The sequence below is a fragment of the Macaca fascicularis genome, chromosome 9, assembly GCF_037993035.2.
Source record: "Macaca fascicularis isolate 582-1 chromosome 9, T2T-MFA8v1.1".
NCBI classification, from domain to species: domain Eukaryota; kingdom Metazoa; phylum Chordata; class Mammalia; order Primates; family Cercopithecidae; genus Macaca; species Macaca fascicularis.
The window spans coordinates 101,273,770-101,287,981 of NC_088383.1; the positions used below are offsets into that span (position 1 = coordinate 101,273,770).

The 14,212-nt window shown below is 42.0% G+C and overlaps 1 protein-coding gene across 4 annotated transcripts in view; it reads right to left on the reverse strand.

Moving 5' to 3' along the window:
• IDE (insulin degrading enzyme) overlaps positions 1-14,212 on the reverse strand; it is a 120,181-nt gene that overhangs the window by 39,467 nt on the left and 66,502 nt on the right. For all 4 annotated transcript variants that reach the window (XM_005565951.4, XM_005565950.4, XM_074002210.1 and 1 more), the window contains exon 11: positions 13,016-13,119. In XM_005565951.4, the coding sequence (XP_005566008.3) occupies positions 13,016-13,119 (104 nt within the window). The remainder of the gene's footprint in view (positions 1-13,015; positions 13,120-14,212) is intronic.

Consider the following 14,212-nt stretch of genomic DNA (forward strand, 5'->3'; position numbering starts at 1 on the left):
CGAGGTCAGGAGATGAGACCATCCTGGCTAACATGGTGAAATCCCATCTCTGCTAAAAATACAAAAAATTAGCCAGGCACGGTGGTGGGCGCCTGTAGTCCCAGCTACTTGGGAGGCTGAGGCAGGAGAATGGCGGGAACCCGGGAGGCGGAGCTTGCAGTGAGCCGAGACTGCCCACTACACTCCAGCCTGGGCGACAGTGAGACTGTCTCAAGCAAAAAAAGAAAAGAAAAAAAAAAGTGTTCAAGGAGGGAAGGCAGAGATAAAATGATGTCAAAAGATAAGTGAACAAAAAATGACAAGACTAGAGGAGCAAAAGAAGTTCAGAACCAGTAGAACTCTAAGCCATCCCTGTAAAGCACTATCAGGGACACTCTGCCTCTACCGCCTTTTAATCATTGAAGTTGGAATCATTACACCCCCACCAGTGGACTCAACCACAGGCTGGGACCAGTCCTATTTTGAATCTTATGGGTCAAGGAATTCTAGCCAATTAGCTTGGGCAACTTGGTGTAAAGTCAGTCCTGCTATTGGTTCCACTTCTCCCTTAAGTCCCAATTCCCAATTCAAATAACTAGGTCCATATCTGTTCCTGCTTGTTCTCACCTATCCCCCTAGAGGTTTGATTCTAGCCTCTGAATGTTGGCCTCACAGCTGAAAGCCTAGTACTTGCAATCGAAACTCCCCTCTGATGATACTCATCCATTTTGAGAATCCCAGTCTCTGTTCCAAATACCTGCCCCTTGTAGAACCTCCCCAACTTCAACGCTAGTAGTGTGAACTACCATCTATTTTTTTTGTTTGTTTGTTTGAGACGGAGTCTCGCTCTGTCGCCCGGGCTGGAGTGCAGTGGCCGGATCTCAGCTCACTGCAAGCTCCACCTCCCAGGTTTACGCCATTCTCCTGCCTCAGCCTCCCGAGTAGCTGGGACTACAGGCACCTGCCACCTTGCCCGGCTAGTTTTTGTGTTTTTTTTTTTGTATTTTTTAGTAGAGACAGGGTTTCACCGTGTTAGCCAGGATGGTCTCGATCTCCTGACCTCGTGATCCGCCCGTCTCGGCCTCCCAAAGTGCTGGGATTACAGGTTTGAGCCACCGCGCCAGGCCCCATCTATTTTTTATACATTCTAGATAAAATACTCTACCTGGCTGACTGGACTTGGTCTTGTTATCTGCTTTTTGGTAGATATCCTAAAGCAAGCTGACTCACCTGTCAGTATGACTGACTAATCCTCCAGCTGTAGGTGTTTCTGATCTGGCCTATCTGCCACTAACCACTACCAGTTCTAGAAAACATGCTAAATAAGAAATATGTTCCACAGAAAGATACAGAGGAATCATACGGTTTGACAGATCAAAGAGTTCTATTATTGCATCCAGAAGGAAGTGATGCACGTTGGTAGTTCAAGAATCCCTTTTGAGTTGTATGTGTAGAGTTCACAGAAATCATATAGCTGTATGAAGAGTGTATGGTATCTCTTAAGGGCATTCAATACATGATAGAGCCTATGCAGACTCAGGCCTAGGAGCTCGGGCTTGTTGATTCTCAGAGAATGAATGGATTGATTCTCAAGGAGACTTTTAAAAAACACATTAAGTAGAAGAATCTGGTAGATGGTCTTCTCATCTACTCTTCCATGAAACACTTGATTTCTTTTTTTTTTAGAGACAGGGTCTCACTTTGACACCCAGGCTGGAGTGGACTTGCCCTCTGAAACAAGAAAACCTTAAACTCAGTTCTGAGAAAGTAAACAAGCTGCCAAGCCAGATGCTCTGGAGGATGACTATCTGACACAGAAAGCAGACACTGAAGGCTGTGCAGTAATGCTCAGGTTAAAAAAAGGAGGGGAAAAAGGCAGACCCATCAAGTACAGTCTTTAGGGATTTGGATAGCTATATACCAAAGTGAGGTGTACGGGTAACATGTGAAATGTTATTATAAGGAAATAGACAAGCACAGTTCCTCAGACTAGGCACAGATCAAATACCAGACTAACAAAAAGAGATACTTTCAGACCAACAGTTAGTATATCATTAAGGAATTCAAGATTGAAATATACAATGAAAGGGAATGTATGATGTAATAAATAGAGACAGGGAAGAAAATAATGGTAGAGACAGAGTATACACACATCAAACCCATATAGACACCTATGAACCAGAGTGTGAAAGTACAGGGAAGAGCACTTGAATTAGGAGAAAAACAATAATTGAAGTACAGATACCTATGGTATACACAACCGCAGACAGTTGAGAAAAACTAGTACAAATATTGGAGCACTTTAGACCATCTGCTGAAAATCTAATTATACGAAAAATAGGGTTTCTTTTGAGACGGGATCTCGTACAGTGGTGTGATCATACCTCACTGCAGCCTTGAACTCCTGGGCTCAGGTGATCCTCCTGCCTCAGTCTCTCAAGTAGCTGGGACTATAGGCATATACCACCATATCCAGCTAATTTTTTTTTTTTTTTTTTGGTAGAAATGAGGTCTCACCATGTTGCCCAGACTGGTCTCAAACTCCTGAGCTCAAACAATCCTCCCGCCTTGGCCTCCCAGAGTGCTAGGGTTACAGGTGTGAGCCACCATGCCCAGCCCAGTTTTTTTTTTAATGTGGCTAGAGTGTGGGGGAAGAAAAGGCTGCCAATATGGTAATGATGTGATCCTTAGAAATGAGAAAAAAGGCCAGGCATGGTGGCTCAAGTCTGTAATCCCAACACTTTGGGAGGCCAAGGCTGGTGGGTCACTTGAGCCCAGGAGTTCAAGGCAAGCCTGGGCAATACAGTGAGACTCTGTCTCTAATTAAAGAAAAAGAAAGAAATTTAAAAATGAAACATGAGAAAACACAACCTTTTCATACTAAAACTTACAACAGCAAGAAAAGGAAGCAGTGGGCTAGAATGAATGCTGTTGACTTCAAGTACATTTAAAAATGTTTGGAGGGAATGCAGCTGTCGAAGCTGGATGGAACTCACCTGGAAACAAAAGGTCTCCTGACTACAGACATTAAAAGGCAATATGGTTCCCAAATAATAAATTCTCTTGAGATTTTTACAAATGATCCCTGACAAAGAAAAGGGAAAAGATATCCAAAGAATGAGAAGAGGCTTCATAGGTAATTGTGATTAATTCAAACAGAATTAGTGGAAAGGGCACAGACCTGGCAATAAGAAACTGGGATTCTGGCAGATACTCTGAATCACTTTCTTTGAAATCTTGCCAAAATTACAGATCTAAGTTAGGCACAAGCCATTTAGCCTCTCTAAACCTCAGTATCATTAATTTTTAATATTTTTTTTTTTTGAGACGGAGTCTCATTCTGTTGCCCAGGCTGGAGTACAGTGGCGTGATCTTGGCTCACCACAACCTCCGCCTCCTGGGTTTGTCAAGCATTCTCCTGCTTCAGCCTCCTGAGTAGCTGAGACTACAGGCACATACCACCATGCCTGGCTAATTTTTGTATTTTTAGCAGAGACAGGGTTTCACTATGTTAGCCAGGCTAGTCTCAAACTCCTGACCTCATGATCTGCCCACCTCGGCCTCCCAAAGTGCTGGGATTAGAGGCATGAGCCACTGCGCCCGGCCTTTTGTATTTTTAATAGAGACGGGGTTTCGCCATGTTGGCCAGGCTGGTCTTGAACTGGTGATCCACCCACCTTGGCCTCCTAAAGTGCTGGGACTACAGGCGTGAGCCACCACACCCGGCCTCATTAATTTTTAAATAAGGATTCAAATTAGATGAACTCTCTCCTTCCACTAGTAAAATTCTATACTATCATGATATCAAATTAGATTTTTAAAGGATACACAGAGAAGACAGAAGGTTGGAAAAAAAATATCTATTGATGAGACTCAAAAATCATACTTAAATAGTGATGAGGCTCGTGAAAAATGCTAAAAACCATTTTTTTAAAAGTGTGTGTGTGTTGTTTTTTTTTTTTTGGGGAGAAAGAGTCTCGCTCTATCCCCCAGACTGGAGTGCAGTGGCATGATCTTGGCTCACTGCAACCTCCACCCCCTGGGTTCAAGCGATTTCCATGCCTCAGCCTTCTGAGTAGCTGGGATTACAGGTGCCTGCCACCATGCCCGACTAATTTTTGTATTTTTTTTTTTTCTTTTTTTTTTTGAGACGGAGTCTCGCTCTGTCGCCCAGGCTGGAGTGCAGTGGCCGGATCTCAGCTCACTGCAAGCTCCGCCTCCCGGGTCTACGCCATTCTCCTGCCTCAGCCTCCCCAGTAGCTGGGACTACAGGCGCCTGCCACCTCGCCCGGCTAGCTTTTTGTATTTTTTTAGTAGAGACGGGGTTTCACCGTGTTAGCCAGGCTAGTCTCGATCTCCTGACCTCGTGATCCGCCCGTCTCGGCCTCCCAAAGTGCTGGGATTACAGGCTTGAGCCACCGCGCCTGGCCTAATTTTTGTATTTTTAGTAGAGATGGGGTTTCACCATGTTGGTCAGGCTGGTCTCAAACACCCAAACTCAGGTAATCCACCTGCCTCAGCCTCCCAAAGTGCTGGGATTACAGGCGTGAGCCACCACGCCTGGACTAAAGTGTTTCTTAAAGTAAGAAAAAAGTCAAGAAAGATAAGGCTTAAAGTTGAGAAAATTCAGTCAACTTTTGAGTTCTTACCAGGTCAAATTCTGGGAAAGACAAAATACAGTTCCTATTTAGAAGAAACTCATAATTTAATAGGACACATGACCTATAGCAAAATGTAATCAGTTAATCTCATGTTAACAGATGGCAGGACTACTCCCCTCTCTTATTTACCTTGTCTTTGAAAGAAACATGGGTCTTTTAACTGTAAAGGTGGACCAAACACAGAAAAAAGGAGTTGAAGATAGGTGAATGAGCCAAGTATGAAATCACTTCTCTGGCCAGGTGTGGTGGCTCACGCCTGTAATCTCAACAATTTGGGAGGCCGAGGCCGGTGGATCACTTGAGTTCAGGAGTTCAAGACCAGTCTGGCCAATATGGTAAAACCCCATCTCCACTAAAAATACAAAAATTAGCTGGGTGTGGTAGTGGGTGCCTGTAATGCCAGCTACTCGGGAGGCTGAGGCAGGAGAATCCTTTGAACCCAGGAGGAAGAGGTTGCAGTGAGCCAAGATTGTGCCACTGCACTCCAGCCCGGGCAACACAGCAAGACTCTGTCTCAAAAAAAATGAAAATTAAAAAAGAGAAATCACATCTCCAAATACAGATGAGTCACAATTTCTAATGCTTATGCCACTACCAAATCCTAACAGAATCATTGTCCATCATCTTTTAGAAATGCTGGAGAACACGAGATGAGGCAGAAAACTAGAGATGGAGATGGGCAAATGCTGTAACTTTCAAAAAGAAAAAAGGAGTGAAGTCTGAACACCAGAAGCCAGTAAATTAGGCATTGATCCCTGACAATATTCTACAGGTAACTGTCAGACTGCCAAACATTTAGACAAGAAGTCCGTTGTTACCACTAGGACTTTCATGGATTAATCAAGAATAACTTCTCCCAAATAAATGGAATTATTTATGACTAAAGGAAGGCACATGACAAAGACTCTATAGCTGTTTTTGTAGATTTAATATGGAAAAACAGGCACCAAATGATAGGATCAGGGGAGCTGGGTGACAATGATCATAGAGTAATAATAGGTAAACACCTTTGAACAAGTCATCAAGTCTCAAAATTCAAAATAATTTTCTAACAATTAGGACTGGCAAAAATGAAACTGGCTACCTTAATATTATGAGTTTCCCATCCTTGGAAGAAGTTAAACTGAAGCTGGTAACTACTTAGCTGGGATACTACAGAACAGATACACAGTACCATACTGTACCATTTTACATAAGGGACTTGAGCACCTTGGATTTTGATATCCATGGGAGTCTTGGAACCAATCTCCTGCAGATATGGAGGGCCAAGTGTATACCTAACAGGAGTTGGATTAAATGGCCTCTAAGGTTCCTTTTATTCTTAAGAGTGTCCTGTTTATTTCCCTACCTGGTTGCAATGTTAAACTTGTCTCAGTGGGTATTAAAGAAGGTAATCTTACCCTTGAGCCACCCTAGTCTGGCCTGGCAGTTGGCAGTATTATCCCAGGTTGTTTTGCACCATGTATCACTGACCTACTGCAGTTACAATTGTAACAGTCACAGAGACCAATCCTGTAGAGGAAAAGTGCTTTCTCTTTAAATGTGAGAGTAAAAAGAGGTATTTAACTCTAATTGCATAAGGTATCACATTTAGAAATATGCAATTTCAAAAGTAAAACATATGCTCCAGCAAATGCACTCCTACAAAGTGTTGCTGGGTCAATTACTGGCTCTAGAGCAGCAAGGATTAGAATTTAAATCATGGTTTTTTCTTACCAAAAAAAAAAAAAAAGCACAACCTTATTATATGGTATACCTTTAATATAGCATTAGCTTGTGTTTGTACAACACTTTTTGACTTTGCTAAAACATTTTACATCATATAAAGCACTATCCCCATTTTGCAGATGAACAGGGTTCAAGGAAATTAAATGAGAGCCAGTATTCATGACATTATATAAAGTTAACTTTTCACAAGTCCCCCTTTCAGGACTGTCAACTCTGAGGTTTCACATAAGTGATTCAATAAACGTTGAAGGAAAAAAATTATGTATCCAAGATCTCATGACTAGTAGTAGGTGACAAAACCACACAAAACTAGTAACTGGAAGGAATCTTAAAGATTGTTTAGTGAGGCTGGGTATGGTGGCTCATGCCTATAATCCCAGCACTTTGGGAGGACGGGGCGGGTGGATCACTTGAGGTCAGGAGTTTGAGACCAGCCTGGCCAACGTGGTGAAATCTTGTCTCTACTAAAAAAAAAAAAAAAAAAAAAAAAAAAAAAAATACAGGTTGGGCATGGTGGCTCACACCTGCAATCCCAGCACTTTGGGAGGCTGAGGCAGGTGGATCGCCTGAGGTCAGGAGTTCAAGACCAGCCTGGCCAACACAGCAAAACCCCATCTCTGCTAAAAATACAAAAAGTTAGCTGGGCGTGGTGGCAGGAGCCTGTAATCCCAGCTACTTGGGAGGCTGAGGCAGGAGAATTGTCTGAACCCGGGAGGCGGAGGTGCAGTGAGCCGAGATCGCGCCATTGTACTCCAGCCTAGGCAACGAGAGCGAAACTCCATCTCAAAAAACAAAAAACAAAAATTAGTCAGGCATGGTGACGGGTGCGTGTTATCCTAGCTACTGGGAGGCTGAGGCAAGATAATTGCTTGAACCTGGAAAACAGATTGTCTAATAAGTTCTATTAGTAAATCTACAGCTCTTCCTCCTCATGTTGGTAAAAGGTTTTATTTGTAGAATTGGTTGTAAAATTCAACCAGATTTAGGTTGATTTTTTTCCCCCCGGAATATATAAGTACACTGAGGAAAATACAAATATTTAAACTGTTTTATTTGCCTAAATGAGGCAAGTAAATTAAAATTAGTGTGGCAAGTAAAGTAAAAATTAGTGTGTGTTCTGGGTATTTTTCTTCCATGTATTTCAATCATGTAAGTAAATGCATATATCACTTAATGAGCAGTTTTTAATATTGATGATGTCCATTTTATCAGTGTGTATGTGTTTTTTTTTTTGGAGATGGAGTTTCACTCTTTTGCCCAGGGTGGAGTAAAGTGGCGTGATCTTGGCTCACTGCAACCTCTGGCCCCCAGGTTCAAGTGATTCTCCTGCCTCAGCCTCCCAAGTAGCTGGGATTACGGTAGAGACGGGGTTTCGCCATGTTGGCCAGGCTGGTCTTGAACTCCTGACCTCAGGTGATCCACCCACTTCAGTCTCCCAAAGTGCTAGGATTACAGGCATGAGCCACCGCGCCCAGCCTTCTTTAAGGCAGGGTCTCACTCTGTTGCCCAGGCTGGAGTGCAGTGGCATGATCACGGCTCACTGCAACCTCCACCTCCTGGGCTCAAGCAATCCTCCCACCTCAGCCTCCTGAGTAGCTGGGACTACAGGCATGTACCACCACACCCTGCTAATTTGCATATTTTTTTTAGAGATGGGGTTTCATCATGTTGCCTAGGCTGGTCTCAAATTCCTGCGCTCAAGCAATCCTCCCTCTATGCTTGCAAAATGCTGGCATTACAGGCGTGAACCACTGTGCACGGCCAATGTGTTTTTGTCAGTGGTTACTGCTTTTCATGTTCTATCCAAGAAATCTTTGCCTATCTCAAGGTTTTGAAGATTTTTTCCTATTTTTTCTGGAAGTTTTATAGATTTAGTGCTGATATTTAGGTCTATGATCTATCTCAAATTTTATAAATAGTATGAGGTAAAGGTCAAGTTTCATCATTTTTCATATAGATATGCAGCTGGTAGAACAGCACCATTTGTTGAAAAGATTTTCCATTCTCAATTATGTTGATGCTCTTGTCAAAAATAAAATCAACTGACTAGCCAAGTACAGTGGCTCATGCCCTCATGCCTGTAATCCCAGCAGTTTGGGAGGCCGAGGTGGGCGGATCACCTGAGGTCATGAGTTTGAGACCAGCCTGACCAACATGGAGAAACCCCATTTCTACTGAAAATACAAAAATTAGCCGGGCGTGGTGGCATACACCTGTAATCTCAGCTACTCGGGAGGCTGAGGCAAGAGAATCGCTTGAACCTGGGAGGCAGAGGTTGCAGTGAGCTGAGATCGCACCACTGTACTCTAGCCTGGGCGAGAGTGAGACCCTATCTCAGAAAAAAATAAAAAAAATTAAAAAAATAAAAAAGGCCAGGTGCAGTGGCACATGCCTGTAATCCTAGCACTTTGGGAAGCTGAGGTGGGAGGATCATTTGAGCTCAGGAGTTCGAGACTAATCTGGGCAACATAGTGAGACTCTTGCTCTACAAAAAAATTTAAAAATTAGCTGGGCATTGGTGGCATATGCCTGTAATCCCAGCTACTTGGGAGGCTCAGGCATGAGAATTGCTTGAACCCAGGAGGAGGAGGTTGCAGTGAGCCAAGATCACGCCAGTGCACTCCAGCCTGGGCAACAGAGCAAGACTGTATTAAACAAACAAACAAAAAAGCCGGGTGTGTTGGCTCATGTCTATAATCCCAGCACTTTGGGAGGCCAAGGCAGGCAGATCACCAGGTCAAGAGATCAAGACCATCCTGGCCAACATGGTGAAACCCGTCTCTACTAAAAATACAAAAATTGGCTGGGCATGGTGGCACGCGCCTGTAGTTACAGCTACTAGGGAGTGCAGGAGAATCGCTTGATCCCAGGATGCAGAGGTTGCAGTGAGCCGAGACTGTGCCATTGCATTCCAGCCTGGCGACACAGCGAGACTCCGTCTAAAAAAAAAAAATAAAAAAGAAAAAAGGCCCGGAACGGTGGCTCATGCCTGTAATCCCAGCACTTTAGGAGGCTGAGGTGGGCGGATCACCTGAGGTCAGGAGTTCGAGACCAGCCTGGTCAATATGGTGAAATCCCGTCTCTACTAAAATAAATTAGCCAGGTGTGGTGGCGGGTGTCTGTAATCCCAGCTACTTAGGAGGTTGAGGCAGGAGAATTGCTTGAACCTGGGAGGCGGGGTTGCAGTAAGCCGAGATCGCACCATTGTACTCCAGCCTGGGTGATAAGAGTGAAACTCTATCTCAAAAAAAAAAAAAAAAAAAAATTAAACAGGTATAGTGGCTTGCACCCATAGTCCCAGCTACTCAGGAAGCTGATGCAGGAAGATCACTTAAGCCCAAGAGGTCAAGGCTGCAATGAGCTATGATCCCGCCACTAGAGTCCAGCCTTGGTGACAATGCAAGACCCTGTCTCTAAATAAATAAATCAAAAGAAGAAAAACAGCCTACCAGGATTTGGGTTATGATTACACTGAGTCTATGAATCAGATTGGAGAGAACTAACATATTAATAAGTCTCCTAATGTATGAATATAGTATGCTTCTTCATTTATTTAAGTCTTTTTTCATTTTTCTTGGCTACTGTTTGCTCTCTTCTACTGTTTTTAGTTTTTTATGTAGAAGTCTTGCTTATCTTTGGTTAAACTCATTCCTAGTAATATTATGCTTTTGTTGCTATTGTAAATAGTTCTTTTAATTTTCTATTTTTTTGTTGCTATATATAGATATGCAATTGATTTTTGTATATTGACCTTGCAACCTGTGACTGTGCTGAATTCACTTATTATTTCTAGATTTTTGCAGGCGAAAGTAGATTCCTTAGGATTTCCTACATACGCAACCCTGTGTATCAGTGTATATATCACTTTAAACCATTTAAATTATGTGAACTATATCTCGCCATCCCCCACTAGACTATGTCAGGCATGAATAACTTAACATATTAGCTTATACAAATATTTAATCTACAACTTTATCTGTTGTTCATTGAATGGAAAACGAAAGATTTCTTCATTTTTCAATTCCTCAGTAAATTATCTAGAGTTGAAAAAGAGCATTTGCTGTTAAAGGCAGAATGATCAACTAACCAATCTCTAGTGAATTCATAGCTGTCGGTAACTTCTTCTAGTTTTTTAGTATGATTTTCTGTATCATAATCAATTTTTGAGTAATTAATTTTGAGTAATGAATGGGAACTTAACATATTGGCAAGAAACTGCATAGGAAACATTGTAAGCTACTGGGTACCTCAAACCGGAAATTTAATTTCTAAATAATTTCACACTATTTTCATTGAAAAAGATTTCTAAATTTTGACACTTAATATATTTTTTAAACCTCAAAACCATGGTATCTTATTCCAATTTAAAAATTCTAGGCTCAGTAAGAAAAAGAAAAGAAAATTATAGGCTGCGCATGTGGCTCACGGCTGTAATCCCAGCACTTTGGGGGGCTAAACTGGATTGCTTGAGGCCAGGAGTTTGAGATCCACCTGGGCAATACAGTGAGACCCTATCTCTATAAAAAATTGTTCTTGAAGCTAATTATTTGTACTCACCCAAACACTGTATCATAATATAAAAAATCACTAAAACTTTTTAAAATAGAGATGGGGTCTTACTATGCTACTCAGGCTGGTCTTAAACTCCTAGGCTTAAGTGATCCTCCTGCCTTGGCTTCCCAAAAAAATAGAATATTTAGCTGAATCCTAGCATGAGGTCAGGTAAAATCTGGCTAATAGTATTTCCTAGAAGAAAATCACCCGACTCCACCAACCACCTAGGAGTCACAATAGATAGGCCAAGCCCACCTGAACATTAGAGGACATTAATTATTGTTCTCAACCTAAACAGTATGGTGCAAGTCATATATATACAATTATAGCTAATGAATCTTTGATAATATGTCTGGAAAAGTTAAAACAATGGTAACTAGGAAAAGACTCTGACAGTACAGTTCTGTCAAAAGGATTTTTTTTTTTTTTGAGATGGAGTTTCCCTCTTGTCTCCTAGGCTGGAGTGCAATGGCATGATATTGGCTCACAGCAACCTCCACTTCCCGGGTTCAAGCGGTTCTCCTGCCACAGCCTCCTGAGTAGCTGGGATTACAGACGCATGCCACCACACCTGGGGAATTTTGTATTTTTAGTAGAGACGGAATTTCTCCATGTTGGTCAGGCTGGTCTCGAACTCCCGACCTCAGGTGATCCGCCCACCCTGGCCACCCAAAGTGCTGGGATTACAGGTGGGAGCCACCATGCCAAGCCCCAAAAGATTTTTTCTTCAAAAAGTTCTATCACATTGTTGATCTTATTCATAAAACAACTGTTCCAAAAAACTTATTTACTTTTTTTTTTTTTTGGATACGGAGTCTCGCCCTGTCTCCCAGGCTGGAGTGAGTGGCGCGATCTCGGCTCACTGCGAGCTCCGCCTCCCGGGTTCCCGCCATTCTCCTGCCTCAGCCTCAGTAGCTGGGACCACAGGCGCCGCCACCACTCCTGGCTTATTTTGTTTTTGTGTTTTTAGTAGAGTCGGGGTTTCACCATGTCAGACAGGATGGTCTGGATCTCCTGACCTCGTGATCCGCCCGCCTCGGCCTCCCAAAGTGCTGGCGTGAGCCACCGCGCCCGGCCAAAACTTATTTACTTAATCACCAAATTGCCAGTAGAATTTCAAAAATACTTCTCTAACAGAGGAGAAAAATTAAAAATGTAAAACGTATCATTCAATTATATTCCATCATTTGACTTTAGAAAACATATATGAAATTCAGTTTTAAGGGAGGAATATCATGTGGTGGCTCACAGGCACTTTAGGGACTACTTTCCTCTAGCAAGAATATCTCTGCTGCTATAAGAGTTTGGACTTTTGATTTCGTGGTTAACCACTGGTCAATCAGGAGGATTCTGAGATTGTAATCTTTACTGTGCCTTAAGTAAAAGAGGGTGTCTTCACTTGCTTATATGAGCCAGATAGGTGGGCTGATACTTTGGCAGTTTGAGTTAGAATAAAGTCAGGTTAAGACAGGTTATTATTCTATTTTATTTATGATAATAAAATTATATTTGTTTTTTAAAATGTCCTCATCTTTTGGAAATATTGCCTCAAAATAATCTAGGGTGGAAGGAGGATGACTGAAGAGGGATGGATAAAAAAGACTGGCCATGTATCAGTGGTTGAAGCTTGGTGTTGCTTCATTATACTATTCTCTACTTTTTTTTTTTTTTTTTTTTTGAGATGGAGTCTTGCTCTGTCACCCAGGCTGGAGTGCAGTGGCCGGATCTCAGCTCACTGCAAGCTCCGCCTCCCGGGTTTACGCCGTTCTCCTGCCTCAGCCTCCCGAGTAGCTGGGACTACAGGCGACCGCCACCTCGCCCGGCTAGTTTTTTTGTATTTTTTAGTAGAGACGGGGTTTCACCGTGTTAGCCGGGATCGTCTCTCGATCTCCTGGCCTCGTGATCCGCCCGTCTCGGCCTCCCAAAGTGCTGGGATTACAGGCTTGAGCCACCGCGCCCGGCCTATTCTCTACTTTTATAATCATGCTTGATAAAATGTTTAAAAGCATTTTATTCAAAATTTCAAATTTTTTCAGATTCTAATCACTATTGAAACTTTAGTGTATAATAGTAAAATCTGTATGGTGACTCACCGGACATTTTCTGGTCTGAGTTTATCGAGAACCATCTCTATTAAGTCAGGTCTAAATTCTTCCAGTAAATATTCCGCTGTGAGTACTTCTTCTAGGGGATAATACTTTTAAAAAGGAAAATATAAATAAATACACATAGCTACTACATAGTTTATTAAAGCAGATATGTAACACATTAAATTCATTACTGTACACCCTTTCTCCCTTCAATTAAATTTTACTCCATTGGAAAAATTTTCTGTGGCCCTAAATCGTTTTCTCTTTCCTACCACATTGTTAAGCAGTTTCATATTGTTTGATGATTCTGCCAAATATACTGTTAATCTCCAAACATACTTCCATTATAGAGAGCAAAATCACATTTCTTTCACGGAAAACCATGAATATTTCTGGTCAAAAATTGAGTACTTGTTAATGAAGAAAATTCGGTAATAAAATGCTGACACCTACAGCATTTTTAAATATAAAGTACACACATTTTTATGAACAGAATTTCCTAAATTTCTATGAAACATACTAGACAAACATTTGGGAAACTGTTGTGGGAAAAAAATGGCTTATATTTTTGACCAGTGTAGAAAAACAATGCAGAAGATGCTTTTTGGTAAGAGCAACTTCCAATATTGGTAAGAGCAGCTTCCACACTGACTGATTCATTCATCCAATAAATATTTAATGAACATCTACTCTGTGCCAGGCACTGTTCCACACACTATGGATAAAACAGTAGGTAAGACACATGAAATCCTTTGTCCTCCAAGAAGTGCACAGACATTGTAATTGGGAGGGAGGCAGACAATAAACAAATATTGTAATTTTAGTGAGAGGTGCTATGAAAACAATACAAAAGGGGGAGGGGCATTATTTTAGATTGGGAAGTCAGAGAAGGTCTGAGGAGAAGAAATCTGAGGGGAGACTCAAATGATAAGAATCTAGCCAGGCAAAGATCAGATAGAAAAGTGTTTCATGTAGAGAAAATAGCAATGGGGGAGGAATAAACTTAATGTCTGAAAATTAGAGAGCCAGTACAGTTGGAGTGGAATGCAAATGGGAGAGATGGGCTGGACAGTGGTATAGAAGATGGCCAGATAGGCTGGGACCACATCACTTTGTAGGCCAAGGAAAATTTTGCATTTTATGCCAACTCTGTTGGGAAACCACTGAAGGAATTTAAACAGAGGAGTGAAACATTCAGAT